The following is a 16,895-nucleotide window of genomic DNA, read 5'->3' on the forward strand; positions in this document are numbered from 1 at the left end:
TTTATTAAAGTTGAGAGAAAGAAAAAACAACAATGGAAAATATAAGTGCCTCAAGTTATAATTTGTCCCATGTATAAATGAATATCAGGAACACAAAAAAAAGGAGCTGTAGGATTAGCAGCTGTGGCCACAGACAGGGAAGGGAGAAAATTTAAACTGGGATAGAGTACACACAGTTTTATCCAGCCAAAGTGCATTAGAGTTTATTTCGCATCAACCCACAAGAGACACCAGCAGAAAACATCTGCACGACCTCCTGCAGAGAAGCCGAGCAGAAATCAAGAGTGCCCGAGACAGAGAGTCTCCCAGCAAACTCCACCAGAGCTGAACCGCTGAGACACCAGCAGAATCCGTCATCGTGATAACGGGACACGGCCTCCAGGAGAATCCACCTAGATCCCGTGTCTCCGGGGTTACCACGGCAACCACAGCCACCTGTGGTTCCAGCCGAGGGTCTTCAGCTACAGCGCAACTCACAGTAGGCCGGTCTTAACACTCTGCTCATGACTGGGTTGATGTTGAAATATAGCAATATTTAATAATCAAATATCATTCGTAGACGTATCATTAGCTGTATAGTCATAGTGTATAGCCATAACATATTCTCTCCCACCATTGCCAACTCATCACACTGCTTATTTCATTATTATTTTCATCTTTATGATTATTACACCTTGCATTTACTCTGTAGATAATAGTTTAGTTAATAAACTCCTATATTTACACCCAGTTGTTGTCCTGTTGTATTCTTTTGACGTAGAGACTAGAGATCCATTGAATCGAGAAGTCATGGCTTCCGATATGAGATTGATAAATTTGGCAATGAAGTAATTCATTGTTGTCCTCCCAGAGGACTCGTGCCCCATTTCAACGAAAGTAAATTCTAAATTATGGCGTTAACGCTACAGAAGTCTATAGCTGAAAGTATTCTGAAGTAGCCGAAGTTCAAAGATGCTGAAGTTTTCAAAAATTTGAACATTGTCTAGGAGAAAATAACACAAAAAGCTTAATATTTCAAAAATTATAAATAGTTGAAATAAGAAAAGTAGATGCTAGATGCCAAAAAAGGGGCAGAATAAAAAAGATGATTATAAAGATTTGAATAACAATATGCCTCAGCATTCACACTAGTAAAGTTTTGGATAACAATAGTGTGAATGACTCAGAATTCATACTAAGTCAAATAAATATACAGGATTGTTACATATGCCTTCAATGCTTTGCATTACAGACACAAAATAAATGTAAATTCAGAAGCAGGCACATGCCCTGAGCAGCAGATTGTTGGTTTGAATCCCAATTACGTCGGAATCATTGCTGCAATATAATGATATATTCTAAAAGCACATGTGAATGTACATATTAAAAAAACACATTGTTGTTATTTGTAATTACTGCGTTCCTAATTTATCTTTAAGGAGTGCATAAAAGAATTAATATCTCAAAAACTGTTAAGGCTATAGACATGAAATTTGATAGACATGTGGCCCTTGATTCAGTGCTTCACATAGTCATAAATTTGGTGTGATGGCACCACTGTGTGGCGTGATATCAATATTACATATGACCAACACTGATATTTTTATACCTATATTTTCTCTTTCATGGTCATGTCCCTTGCTTTGACCACAATAACACCCTTTTGTATACATCAGTAAAAAGAGTGGCAGCAGCAAATTATAGCAGACTGCAGCAATCAGAAAATGCAGAATTTTCTAGTTGGTTGTTCTCATAGAGAGATTCCATATTATTTCACTTACTGTATATGCCTTACCTTGTTAACCCATCACAAACCTGTCCACCAATTTCATTTTCCCCAACAGGTGATCACCTACTTTGCTGGACGTGTTTTTGAGCCAGATGAAGCAGAGCATGGCCGAGTAGCCTTTGCTGGAGACTATTTAAAAGGCGATGCCTCTCTGCTGATCAGTGACTTGTCTCTGACAGACTCAGGAGAGTACAGCTGCAAGGTCAAGACTGGTGTACAATACCACTGGAGTACAATCAGCCTCATAGTGCTGGGTAAGTGGTTGACAGAAGACAGAGACAGAGAGAAAACACATTTGAACTTGAAGTGTCCTACAGCATACTGTGGTATTCTGAAAGTGTGTTGGAAAATTCATACCCATGATGTCATCTCTGGAGCTCTCATTCAAATACTAATAGGATATGAAAGAGTGAACTGGAATTAACTGTAGTCCCCACTTCTGTGGTTTTCTGTCTCTTTGAGTTAACTAGAAAAAATGGTTAATTGTGTACAAGTAAAGAACACATCAATTAGTATTTCTGCACATTTCTGATCAAAGTTAGCATGCCTATAATGCGTACAGTGCCACAATAAGAGTAAACACCTCTTTAGATTAACAAACCCCAGCAGATTTTAGCACCCAATTATTTATTTGTTCATCTTCCAGTTTACTGAGGAAGCCATTCCTTTTCCAAGAGGCAAGCTGGACCTTAACATGGTTAAGAATCAAGTCAGTTCTTACAGCAGTGCAATTCCATTCCCTGTTGCACCACATTGGCACTCAGAATAGTGGTTGTACACAAGTGTTCTTGCTTTTCTGGCTTCTTTTTCTAGCTCTTCTAGCTAGATGTCAAGTTAGATGTCAAGCATGCTTTGGGCTTACCAAACCTCTATCCTTCCTCCTTACTTGCAAAACCAACTCTGTGGATCAAAGAAACATTACAGAATATTAAATCTGCCAAGTTTATGTTTCCTGTATAATGTACCACATATACATGTACATATACTTTGTCTAAAGCAAAGTATATTTGCTAGCTGCTTCTCCAGTCAGCTGCCTGCTATTGTACACAAGGATGTACTGCAGCAAAAATCTGCTCAGCCCTTGTTAGCACAGAGAGCATCAATCTCAGTGGAAAAACCGGTGGGTGAGGATATGTAGTAGTTTAAAGGTAATTCTTGAGACAGTCTTGCCAGTTCAGAGTATAGTTTATTTGAACACAAGTGCTCGATGACAGACGATATATATGCAGATAGACGCAAGCGACTATTACCAAATCCTAATTTTTATAGAGCAACACAAACACCTCACATCTCTTGTGTACGCGATTGTGGTCTGAGTTCTGGAGCAAACAGTTCTCCTTTCCAGTAACTATTGATAGACGTCTGGCACCACTGATAAAACGTGAAGATATCTGTTTTTGTCTATCTGCAGTGAAGCCATCCAAGCCACAGTGCTGGTTGGAGGGCAAACTTCTGGAGGGAGGTGATGTTAAGATGAGCTGCAAGTCTGCGGATGGCTCTGATCCTATTCACTACAAGTGGGAGAGGGTACTGGACAAAGTCAAGTATGTTGGCAAGCTGCCTCCATTGGCCATGATAGGTAAGTCAACTCATATATTGGAGTATTTGTCTGCCAAGATACTCGAGTGGCCAAGATTAGATCAAGACCAAGAGTTATTTTTTTTATTTTTTTGTTCAAAGTTTAAAATCTAAGAATTCAAAACTAACAAGATGTTACAGCAAAAAAGAAGACCATTAAGAATAAAAGTAACTAAGCAGGGTGTAACCACACGTGACTTGAACAGATTTGAGGCAGTGATGGAGTTGTGATTTATCAGTTGGGTGTTTCTCTTTACCTGGAAGCAAAATACTGAATTTGTCATCCAGCCAGGGATGTGCAGGGAGTCCGTTCAAGAAATGTGTTAATGTGTGGTCATACCTTCAGATCTTTGACATTATTGCTTTTTGCATAGACCCTGACAGTCGGCTGTAATACGCTGTCATATTTTCTCTCTCTTTTTCTTCTCTTTCTGATCACTGTTAAGCACATATACAGTTTCATAAGTTGACAATGAAATAAATTTCAGCTTGCACAAAGGATTTGGGAGAATTATTGAATTATTTTCTAGTTTAGTTTGAAACCCCAAAATAAGACAAGAACACACTCTGTTTTCTTTGTTGTAACTCAAAGACTTGAAAAACCCAGAAATTGTGACATTGAGGAACTTGACAAAGGACAGCACTGGAGTCTACAAATGCACAGCCAGCAACGATGTAGGAGAAGAAAGCTGCACGGTGGAGGTTAAGATGCACTGTGAGTGGACAACCTTTGCTGAACACTGCATGGTTATAAAATCTGCACCACTTGATTGCATGTTTTCTCAGAAGTGATTTTCACACACAGTTCCTTTAGTCCCTCACTGAAACCATCACTCACCTTAATTTGCCACACTTACTATATGTGACTGACTTAAGTAATATTTTAGAACCAGTATGAAAAATCGGTTAACTGAATTACATTGGTGTCCCACAATCTTCAGTTAATTGGTCACGAGAAATTTAATGGCTGGGGCCAGGAATATTGTATATTTTCTTACCAACCAACAATGTCCATCCCTCAATTTCGGATGTCCCATATCCCTACTGTGGCTTTCAGCCCCAAGTTAATTGGTTTCATTTGGAAGATGTGAATCCTTAGAAATTGCTTGTAAACATGTAGTTTAATTTTGTAACTAGAATTGCAGTTGTATGCCTCCACCAACTAGTCGAGCTGCAGGAAAACTGGTCACATGTGCTTCTCTTCCTGAGTTATAGTTTTGAATAATAGTGATAAGTATGTTTGTAGAACATTATGATGTCACCATGGCATTTGTGTTAAATTTTGTCATAATTCGAACTTTTACCTTTTACCACCAAATTCTAATACGTTTATGCTTGAGTTCAATTGGTCATTTGTGCCAAATGTAATGAAATTCTCTCTAAGCCTAGCTGATATATCATGTTTACAAGACTGGGATGGATGTGATGTCACACTGATCATAACCTTTGACCTTTAATCACCAACATCAAATCAGTTCTTCCTTGAATCCAAATGAATGTCTGTGCCATATTTGAAGAAATTCCCGCAAAGGGTTCTTGAGATATCATATTGAATCATAAACCAAATCTAGTCAGTTCATCCTCATCATAATATTTTAAGGACTATTTTTAGTTGATGGGTTAATACAGTGAATGGTGTACGTGGGACTTGATCAAAATAAACTACAATAGGTATGTTCATGTTAGTAAAGGATAACGTGACCCAGCAGTAATTGACTCATTGAGGATTTCTAGGGTTTTTTTGTATTATTTTATTCCTGATTTTCTTTCATTAGAACAAGCACACACACATTAAACACAAAAGACAAAGCGCTGAGTACAATTACACAAGTTGATAAAGAGACAAGGGATTCATACTGAGAAATCCCAAGAGCAAAGTATTGACGATATAAGACAGATCCTATTCAGAGGACAGATACAATATAGCAGCAAGGCTCATAGATTATGTAGTTATGTCTCATCAAGCATAGTCAAAATTGGCTTCCACACCTTCAGGAAAACATTTTGTAAGTTATGTTTGTTATAACACATCTGTTCCATCTTAATAATGGAAAGCATTTCATTGGGCCACCTATTGAAATATGGGGGCAATTGAGACTTGCAGTTTAGTAATATTAATTTTTTAGCTACGACCATGCCTGCTTTAAAAGACTGCTTAGGATGGGAGGGAAGAGCCCTAGTCCTATCAGAACAGCCAAATCGTGCCATGGTATTATCTGGCTAAATGTTAGTTCCATATTGTTTAGAAAGCCAATTAAACATGTTTCACCAGAAATGACCTAGTACTGGACAGTGCAAGAATAAGTGTGATAGTGATCCTTCAGCAGTGCCACATCTGTCACACATAAGAGAAACTGATTCAAATATATTACTAAGTTCAGTTTTAGAGTAGTGCAGTCTGTGTAAGACTTTAATTTGAATTAATCTTTATCTGGAATTGATAGGATATCTATGCATATTGGCCAGGCCTTCCTCCCACAGTTCCTCTCACACAGGCCAAGGCCTCCCTAAGACAACCGGCTCTCAATGGTACAAACAAAGCTGGAGATCAGGGCCCGTATTCAGAAAGCATTTAATTTTACCGCTAAGAGTACTCCTAAGTTACACTAAAAGTTTTTAACTAAATGTTTTCAACTAAAAGTTTTCTCCTATGTCCTATTACTATTATTATTTATTTATTATTAACTATTAAAGGATTAACAAAGTATCTATCTATCTATCTATCTATCTATATATCTATCTATCTATCTATTTATCTATCTATTCACAAAGCTGCTGAGACAAGTGAAAACTCTTATCCCAAGAGTGCAACTCCATTGCTATGGCTGACGTCAATTTTCATTGACAAGCTCACTTACAGGAATCACAGCGATTGGTTAATGAAAGACCAGTGTGTACCAGTGAAAACGCGTGCGCAACATCCGACAGTAATAATAAAAAATGCTCTAAGAAATAAAGTAATACAAATTAAATAATAATAGACTGTGATTGTGTGAGGTTTACAAAAGTAGTGCATTCTCCAAAATGCATCTGTATGATAAAGTTTTTTGTAGACCCGGGAGAATTTACTTTTATAATAAAATCCTCAATACGGGGTGTCGTGTAGCGCAGTGGGTGACGCAGGCGCCCCATATATAGAGACTACAGTCCTCGCTGCACCTGGCCCCCGGTTCAACTCCCGCTTCGTATTGCCTTTTCATGCGTGTCATTCCCCCTCTCTCTGCCTCCCCATTTCCTGTCTCTCTACTGTCCTGTCCATTAAAGGCACAAAAAGCCCAAAAAATATTTAAAAAAATTAACTTCAATTCACTCAATGGAGAAAAGAAAAACTCACTTGTCATAGATTATCTAACTAAACCTATTAGCCTATTAGCCAACAAGTCTGGCAGCACATAAAATAATTAACGAAATGGTAGTTAAGTAGCTTCATAATAATGGTGGTAGACTCATTATGACAAAAACCAAACTGGACACAACACCAGTTGCTGCTCCTTGCACAATTGGTGTTTGAAAAAAAGGCATATTATAAAAGGAAAATTTGGCACCGGCGTTACATCGAAAACAAAACGCGAAGCGTGGCAACAAATAAGCTTCAACATAAACGCAGCATTCCCACTCATCCAGGCGAAAGCTGATGACTGAGAGAAGAGGTGGCACGTGCTACAATCTCAACCAAGAGCAGATTGCAGCATTCTGCAACAGGTAAGACTAATAACATAACTTGATTGATTTCAATTACACACATGGCAAACTTTTTTTTGTTCATTTTCACTTGTATATTTTCACATGTAGGCCTAAGTAGTATTATGAACAACTGGTAGTTATATCAGTGGTTAATAGAAATATTCATGCATTTGTTGGGTAAGGGGGAGGCTCGGCACCTAGGGCACTACCCCCAACTGCCTCCATGGTATATATCAGAATCAGAATCAAAATAAGAAATACTTTATTAATCCCCTGCAGCCCAGTGAGTGTCCTAGGCGAATCACACACAAGCTTAACGGGCCTGGAGGGGTGCATTGATCCTGCAATCCAATTAGTTGTGGAGATGCATTGGTATGTATGTAATGATTGCAATCCTGACAAAGAATTTTGTTGTAATTGCTAGTGAAAGCCATCAAATAACAATACTGGCATAACAAGAAACCACCAATGAAATATAAGTGGTCACAAGTTAATGTTTTATTATCTCTGTCCCTTAGGGCAAATCAAGACCCTGATTCTGCTGCTCTCCCCCTTTCGGCTCCCCTTTCTCCAGCAGCTCCTCTTCCCCTTCCGGCATCTGGTCCTCTCACAGCACCTTTCTCAGCTCCTGCCTCTCCTCTCCCTCCTGCTGCTGGTGCTGGCCCATCACCCCTGCTGTAGCAGAATATGAGGTTCTCCAGGCCTCCAGATTGAAAAAAGGAAAAAAGAACTTAACTCAGAATAAACTTTAATAGCCAACAATTTGTGTCTTGACTGATCTGTGTGCAAATGTGATAATTTACCCAAAGTGCATATTGACAAAGTGATCCCTGTATGCCAGTCCACTTTGTGCCATGTCAACTGCAACTTGGTTTTCATCAGCATCATCATCATTGTCGTCGTCATTGTCATTGTCAACATCATCCCTCTGGCAAAAGATGATAGAGACTATGTGCGCATACCAAAGTTTTGCTCATTCCTTTTTAGCATGATGCAAAATTTTTTTTGGTTGGTTATTTCCATGTAAAACACTTAAAGTGATCACAAGGTGAGAGTAACTCAAAAAACTCCTTAATTATGAACAAAGTGTGCATGGCTGTTTGCTGCACTTGATCTTCCTCGGCTTGGAGAAAAATTTCACTATGGCATCCATGGTATGGAAAGTTTCCCACAGGCGGCCCATTTATTGATATTTTCATACAGGCTCCAAAGTGCTCTCCCTGTAGCCTGTTCCTGAGGTCGGTTTTCACCTACCAAAAGTGAAGATTTCTCTTTGATTGATTTGACATTTGAAAGCACCCACCACAGCCTCATGTTTGACAATCAGCACTGGCTCAAAGGCTGCTGTGACAGAGAAACCTAGACAATGAGCAAAGTAGGCCAACAAACATCAGTTTCACATTAAAGATAATTATAGGCATATATTGTCAAATTATATCACTGAAATCAAATCATTAGATTAAATGTTACCTTCAACCAAAGTTGTGTGGGCCTGAAAGGCTGCAGTATGGTGGTCTGACCCCATGTTGGCATCCAGGACATCTTTCCTGTACATCTGAGAGGGGACCTCAATGAACATACTTTGGGATGATCATCTTTTGAAAGCCTGCTTATGCTGATGGAATATGCAACAGAACATTCCTATAGATGAAGACTATGTCAATTAAGAAAGTCAGTATATTTATATTATCTTCACAATTATTGCTGTCCCCACCACCCTCTGCCCCTCTCATTTCCCTCCCATCTCCTCTCATTTCTTCCTCCGCATCTGTCCCTCTCCCTTCTTCCTCACCTGTACTTTGGTTTGGCTGCCGTGTTTTGGAGAAAAATTTTGAAATATCATGTTGTCCTTTCCCTGCTTTTAGCTTATTCTTTTTGAGCTTCTTTTAGCTTCTTTTAGCTTTTAGCCATGCGCATGTTAATTAACGTAATTGATCCTAAACCTAAAAGGATTGTGGGACATCGTCTAGATTCTTTTTCACGCACAAGTTTATTTGAACGCACAAGATTATTAAATGAGTTTGTTCGTCACAATATTGATTGGCTAGCTAATGTTAGCTGATTTCTTAAATAGCATTAAGTTAGGTTCACAGTTCAACCATAATCATAATACTGATCGTGAACACATCGTAACGTTAGGTTGGAACAATCAGCCAAATAGAGCCACATTGCGGTTACATGAGAAAATATGAAATATCATAAACTTTCTATATCTTCGAGAATCCTGGGAGAAGAATCGATGAAGACGAAGTCCAGCATTTCTCAGGTCCAGTCCATCATTACATTGCAGTGCAGCATTCATTCAAAAAGACACGGGTTTGTTTACTAGTTATGACAGAGCCAGCTAAACAGCCTCTGAGTGGGAGAGGGGGGAGGCCATCGGGGAGATACAGAGAGGAAGGCCGACAGCGCACCTCAGAGGCTCCCAAATGCTTATGATTATTTCCATATGAATAAAAAATCTATGATATTTGGTATTTAAAATAAAATCTTTTTTGGCCTGCTGTTGGCCTGGTGGGGGGTGTCGTTGGATAGAATAGAATTGTGTTCTGCCTGATCATGTGGTCAGACAAAGACAGGCCTGTTCTGCCCGATTTCTGTCTTCAGCCCTCTGAACAAAGAAAAAAGCGCCAAAGGCTGCCCCCATAGACTCCAACTCCTAGCATGCTCAGCCGTTCATGCTTGAGGGACATGAGGACTTGTGAAAACATGGAAAGGTTGTAGTATTCACAATTCTGAATTAGGGAAAGCATTATTCATAATTATTTTACTCTCTAATATCATTAAAAGAACACATTAGAAAATGTATTTCAGTGTGATCTTTTAAACTCATTTTTTTCCAATTTACTGTTTCTTACACAAGTGAATATGTGTTTCTGTGTGCATTATGTATTTTTTGTGTGTTCACTTGTTTGTAGATGTAAGGGGAATGGGTGTAGCAGCAGGGGCAGTGGTTGGTGTGTCCTTTGGTGTCCTCATCATCATCCTCATCATCTGGCTGGTGTGTCACAAAAAGGAGATGAAGAAATATGAAGAAGAAGACACTCCAAATGAAATCAGGTATACAATAGAGCTCAGGGGTTAAGTTGAACTCCTACACTTTCATTATGAAGAAAGAGAACTAGCAATGTTGATTGCTATATACTAACCTGTGGGACGCCCTGCCTTTAATCCCAACATTGCTCCATAAGTAGGAAAACAAAATTTTCACTCAGTAGTTTTTTTTGTTTTTACACACAACTAAAGCAATCCTACAATTAGCCATTTTTGATTGTCAGACTGAACAATTCAGGCAGGGGAGGGTTTCTCCTTAAGAAAGTAGCAAATAACCAAAGGTTGAAAACTATCATAGTTTTGTTGTCAACAGCTAAACATTAAAAACATAAGATTTTGTTTATGTTCACTAGATATAACCTCTGTTTAATATCTTATTTACTAAAACAGATTGTCTGCAACAATTGTCTGTATAGTGTTAGCAATAATTTGTCCAGTGTTATTTTAGTTTCACACTATTACTAAATGTTTATTTGATCTGTCAAAGAAACTTTTTGAAATCATACCACCGCTCATTTCAGGGAGGATGCAGAGGCTCCCAAAGCCAAACTGGTAAAGCCCAACTCCATCTCCTCATCCCGCTCTGGCAGCTCTCGCTCAGACACCTCCTCCTCTCAGTCCATGGTACACAACATGGGGCCTCGAGGCCAACAAGGCTGTGTTCCTGCTTTGGTGGCCCTCAAAGAAGACTGCCAAGCCTCCACTTTCCCTCAGTCTCCACCTGGCTACAATCAGACAGTTCCTAAGACTCCTGATCCCAGTTCAACACCTACTTATACCTCCAACTCCAAGCCCTGCCCTCCCCCTAAACTGAGTCCTGGGAACCTTACCCGCATGGGGGCCACTGCTGTTATGATCCCTGCCCAAACCAAGGCCTTCCAGACTGTGTAGAAGAAATAGAGAAAAACTGTAATCACAGAGAGGAAAAGAACAAGGCAGCCAGCTGAACCCAAGAGGTAGACAAAAAGTATATTATCTAGCTATATTCAGAGTTCACAGTCTGATGGAAAATGTCACCAGTTTTTCTTCTAGGAACAAGCCTCTTCTGGGGTTGTTCACTGTCATCTGAACAACATGTATATAAGTATTGTTTTTAAAGGGGGTGCTGAACCTGAAGCAGCAGTTGGCTGGTAATGGAAGGAAATGATCATACAAACCCCTGGAATAACACTCACATCTACTACAGTATATTTTCAACAATCAAACTATCTTGAACACCTTCCTACATATAATAAACCACTTTACACCAGTTGTAAATTAAAATAACTGCACCTGTGACTAAACTGATTGAAGTATTTTCACAGTAGGTTCTTACGGTATATAGGTGAATTGAATGGCTGTGCTCGTATAAAAAGAGTTTATGCAGACACTTCATACATCCATCAATACCTATGTCACACAATGAACATTGACATAAATGACACTGAATCCCTTTGCTGCTTTCACTGTACCAACTGAAAAATAATGTATGTGTGCCCATGTGTATATGTGCGCAACTCCCGATTTTCACTACTTTAAGCGCAGAACAACAGGGCTTTATTTTTGGGAAGCTAGTGGCATGGATAGCAATCACAGAGCACTGACCACTGACCACTGTGGTCGCACTTTGGTTTTTGTGTTAGAAATATTACATTATCATATATTATAGGTGGGCATGATATAGATTGTGACAATAATAGACAATCTCATTCCCTACTTTTAATTCTAGGATTCTAGGATTAGGATTCTGCCTGTCATGATCACTGACAATTTGGGAATCTTGTGGAGAACATTTCTTATTGTCTGGGAAGTTTAAATAGCTTGAGTATACTGTCAGGATTAGACTATGTGTTTTTTAACCATCTGCCCTTAAATACCACCCTGGTGCCACATGTGCAGTTAAAGTAAAATTAAAAATCCAATGTAGTTTTTTTATGATGTAATTTATTATTTCTGAAATTATTTTTAATATTTAATATTTTATATTTAATTTTATGATTTCATTGTGTCATAAGGTCTAAAAGGTCTCACTACAATGAAATAGCTACTATGGGGTCTGAGTACACGAGTACAGTTAGGCTTATTGGATCTACAGGTGTCTCAGCTTTCCAGTCATACCCAATTTATGTAACTCCAGGACTGTTTAAGAAATAATCTAATGCACCATTATAGGATAGGGTTAAAAATAAAACATTTATACTGCATGCAAAAAATAGCATGGTTTTTGCCCAAACTGCATGTTATTCACATAAAGTGGGCATGTCTGCAGAAGCCATTTACATTCACATATCTTGTGATGAGATGTCAAGGCACCCACTTAAAAATAGCTTTGCCAGTTTTTCCCTCACCAATATTTTGGCTCACTTTGAAGCATTATTTAGCCCACTTGCCAACAACCTAGCATGGCTGGCTTTGTACCAATGGATACCTTAGATCGTCTTGTATGATAATAGTATTTTCACTCTAGCTAGATGAAAGACAGTATTTTGGCAGACATTGCTGGCTTCCTCAGCAGAATTCATGAGGTCAACCGTTTAAAACCCATGGGGAAGCCACGCCCCCAGCCGATACAGTCTCTCAGAGCGTGTAGTGGGCTCAGCTTAAGATACAACTATAACAAAAGGTGATTCTCTGCACTAACAGTTAGCTAACGTTATCGCATAGGAACACGTGGTCCAGGTTTGAGGCTTGCTAACTTCACTGTATGCCACATACACAGAATATATTTGACAAAAAGCACCAGAACCAACATAAATACTTCTCTTCTAAGTATTACAATATTTTACCTGATTTAACTTACCTTCTTTAGCAAGCTCCCATGGTGCTTCTCTCCTTCTCTCCTCCATTCTTCCTGCCTGCTGCAGCGCTCCGCTTGTTACATCCGTCAGAAAACAGGCAGAAAAGTAATCAAAATAATCACAAGTGAAGTTTTTTCAGTGAGTGTCTTTTCTGAACAACAGGTAGTGATGTTACGCGAGACGTCGAGGCTTCTTAGTGTGTGTCAAGTACGCTTTTCTGGTGAAGCACATGGAATGCTGGAATGAATTAAATGCCCGTATTATGAACAAATATTTATTGATGTTCACATCAACCCGTTTCAAATCAAAACTAAGATGCTATTTGTGAGACAGTCTCGCTTTCCCTCATCTCTTCCAGTCCCATCCTCACCCCGCTTCTCATCTCCTCTCACCTCCTTCCATGAAGCATTCACACTCTAATCACGCTCTTTTCTCCTCATTCTCTTTCCTGTCACCATCCCTGTCCGGAGCCAGATGTAACCATCTTTTGATGGTGGAATCTCTTTCTTTGTCAGTGGCCCCATACGTCAGACTGTTTCGCCTCACAGCAGCTAAAACACAAATGCACATGGTTTGAAATTAACTTTTTGTATCACCGGCTAAAGTGGCTACTTGATTTCAATGGAAGTGTTGAAAAACTGTTCCATTAAAACTAAACCCACGCCCTATTGACAGACATTGTAATGTGATATCAACATGTAGACACTAATTTTGCAGATGACTGAAAATTAGCTTGTGTGGAACTCAGGAGTGCTGCACTCACCTGTGTGGAGGTCAGGAGTGCTGTGGCTACTTAGGTGAAACTAGGGAGTGCTGTGGCCACTTGGGTGGAGCTTGGGGCTGTTTTGCTTCCCTGGGTCTAATGAAGGAGTGTTGTACGGCCTAGGGATCTTTGGCACAGTGGGCAATGTTACTTTCCTGGTGCCTCCCTGCCTAGGGAAAAGAATGTTCTTGCATCTAATGACACATTGAATAATTTCAAGAACTTTTTATGTGCATTATTTATTCATGTTGGGCACCACAGATTAATGAAAAACATAACCAAAACACATACAATCTTTCGGCAAGTCCCCTCCATCATTTCCAATCAACAGACTGAGGGAGTTTAAGCCTAGCTTCATTGTAGTCATCTGGAAAAATTATACCAAAAAACAAAAGTAATTTTAAGTATTACATGACATACCGTTAGTTAAATTAAAAAAGTAGAGGTGAAAGATTTTAACTTACAGTACGTGATGTGAAAATAACTCTGGCCTTATTGGGCTTCCATCTGTCTCCAGAACATTCTTGGGATTTTACAAAACTTTAACCTCAAAAGAAAATGCAACAGCAATTTACGTTTGTTAACCTGTTGGCTATTATGGCCAAATAACCTCAAGGATAGTATTGTAATAAAAGAAGCATTAAGTTCTCTCTCAGTGTATGTCTTCTAAATTTTGTCAAAACTACCAGATTTACCCACACATCAATCATCATTTCAAGCACAGAGCACTGGAAGTAAAAAATATATTTTGGAACTTGAGGGTGATCATTTCTATCGGTCCCTAAATACCTGAGGTGATAAACTGACAATCTTCCGAAATCTAGATATGCCAGTTTTGGAGGTGAGAAATTAAGATGGTTTGAACTTTTCCGTCAAGCTTTTTTCTTCATTTTTGACACAACTATTTCTGTTGCTTTTCAAGTGAACACATAAGTTCAACACTATGAATGCCTTTGAGGCAAGACTGGCTGAAAATGTATGCTCTTATCCCTAAAACAATATCATGTCTTTACCTATCCACGATTCACACTTTTTGTACCCTGACCTCCAGTGTGGCCATTTGAGTCAGCTTCTATAGATTCTATAAATGATTACCAGAAATACTGGCACTTTTTGTTACAACAACAATTACATTTTCCCTTTTCTCTGCTTTTAAACTCAAGTAAAGTAATTGTGAGTGTTGGGATGAATAATTCATGCTGGTGGCGATTGCTCCATATTAATAAAGTAGCCAGTAACTAAGGGTTGAAAGCTAACTGTTGTTGTATGAAGCTAAGCTACTGTTTAGCACAAGGGTTTGTTTATGTTCACTACATAAAACTTCAGTTTAATATCGACTTTACTAAACCAGAATTTGACTGTTTTTGTAATGGTAAAAACTATTATTTAATTTTATCTCTATAGTGTTGGCGATAATTTGTCCAGTTCGAGTTAAGTTTCACTCTAATAATAAATGTTAATTTTATCTGTTAAAGAAACTCTGAAATCATGCCATTGTGGTAATTTCAGTGAGGATGCAAAGATCAAATGACAAATTCAATGAATACTTGGGTAATTTTTAAACACTTTTGATTTCTGAATGTGGCTGAAAAGCACATCATTCAAAGACAAAGTCCAGCACCTGAGGGCTCTACACAACAAAAAACTCTGCCCTTAATGCCCCCTAAAGCCAGTGGAGCCAGGTCATTTAGATGACTGAATGCATCTCTTGCAGCCATTGAGTGTGATATGATGCAGCATGATTGATTATCTTTGCATCTTTGCATTAGGGTAATTGCTCCAAAAAAGGGTGACATTTCAAGCATTACTTGATCAATGGAAACAACAGTGGCTTTATGGCGCAATGAATAGTGAAAAGTGAAGCCCTCCAGTGTGTGAGGTGTTTGTTGGTTGTTTCTGGTTGGTTCGGCCAAGCAGCTGCCCTATTTTTGGTTTGGATGTGTACATGTCCAGTTTGTACTTGTTTGGCATAGCAAACAGGAAGCAAGATGAGTCACATTTTTTGGGTTCCTACAATGCATACAATGTAAATTTAAAATCTATGGAGTAAAACCTCCCAATAAAAACAATGTTGATGATGGTTATATGCATGTTATAGATACTAAATGAAATTTATAGATACTAAATGAAATTTGAACTACAAGTTCTGTTGCTTATAATAATGTAGAAAGTATTCTATATACCATACCATATACCATATAGTTGTAATGATTACATAAATCAAACTTTAAATTCATAAATATTATATCTGTTTGGTTCTCCATTTGATTCTGGGATTGTATTGTATGAATTCAATACAAAGTAATGTCTTTGTGTAAATATGAAAGTTCCTCTACAATAGCTCACCGTACAATATGTACAATACCATTCTTCTATGTTCTCTCTTTCATGATATCAGTGTCTTTTATTTTGATGGCCATATACTGTATGTAGTCAATTGAGTGAAACTTGTATATGTGTACAGAAACTCATCACTGTTTTTTTTTTTGGTTATTTTTGTTCTCTTTTTAAAATAAAAAAAAATAATGGAGATGACCAGAGACTTACTGTCTTGTACTAGCTTGTTTTACAGTTAATTTTAAATAACTTAACCTCAATTGCACATCTGGCCAGAATCGGAACAGAAAGAAATAAATTACTGCTGTTACTATTCCTATTTGAAGGCGACTCAACATTCTGGTAATATGCACTAGTCTGATACCAGCAGCAAACTGTGGCAATGGCCAAAAGTCCAAAGATGCTTTTATAAAGCTTAAAACAGCCATGCAGCCATTTTACTACAGTATGGAAGATAGCTGGGAAATGCCTGAACCTTTTCCTGTTGAACTCAAATTGCTACATGTGTAAATCTTTAAAGCTTACAGGTCACTTATTCATATGCCATAAAAAAAAATCAATATAGTGATCTTGATAGAAAGTGTATAAACAAGTCTTATTGAGGTTAACAGAGAACTTTGGCAATTAGACTTTACTGATGTGTACATTTCCAATAGATCAATGACCATAAGTGTTAGGTAGAATCCTCTCAAGTCTACATGCAATACAATAGTGGAGTAAAGCTGGAAGATGGAAGTTTTCAATTGAAACACCTAGCTCATCCTATGGGATAAGGTGGTGACAGGAGGAGGTGTATTGTGAAATCATGACAGTGAGACAGCCAACCATGATATTTAAAGAACAGCCTGTGATACCTGATTGACTCGAGGAGAAAGATAATTGGTAGATGTAGTATAACAAAAGAAAAGAGAGATTTTGACTGTATGGAACTGCT

The 16,895-nt window shown here is 38.4% G+C and overlaps 1 protein-coding gene across 1 annotated transcript in view; it reads left to right on the forward strand.

The window, feature by feature from the left end:
* The window catches only part of clmpa (CXADR like membrane protein a), a 49,348-nt gene extending 33,194 nt beyond the window's left edge, over nucleotides 1-16,154 (forward strand). The window contains exons 3-7 of the mRNA XM_023404652.2: nucleotides 1,824-2,022; nucleotides 3,180-3,347; nucleotides 3,939-4,061; nucleotides 9,949-10,090; nucleotides 10,606-16,154. Of these exons, the coding sequence (XP_023260420.1) occupies nucleotides 1,824-2,022; nucleotides 3,180-3,347; nucleotides 3,939-4,061; nucleotides 9,949-10,090; nucleotides 10,606-10,975 (1,002 nt within the window). The 3' untranslated portion in view covers nucleotides 10,976-16,154. The remainder of the gene's footprint in view (nucleotides 1-1,823; nucleotides 2,023-3,179; nucleotides 3,348-3,938; nucleotides 4,062-9,948; nucleotides 10,091-10,605) is intronic.
* The last annotated feature ends 741 nt before the right edge of the window (nucleotides 16,155-16,895 follow it).

The sequence above is a fragment of the Seriola lalandi genome, unplaced genomic scaffold (genome assembly GCF_002814215.2).
Source record: "Seriola lalandi dorsalis isolate HSWRI2012SDOR001 ecotype SW California unplaced genomic scaffold, Sedor1 jcf7180002054256, whole genome shotgun sequence".
In the NCBI taxonomy this organism is placed as follows: Eukaryota; Metazoa; Chordata; class Actinopteri; order Carangiformes; family Carangidae; genus Seriola; species Seriola lalandi.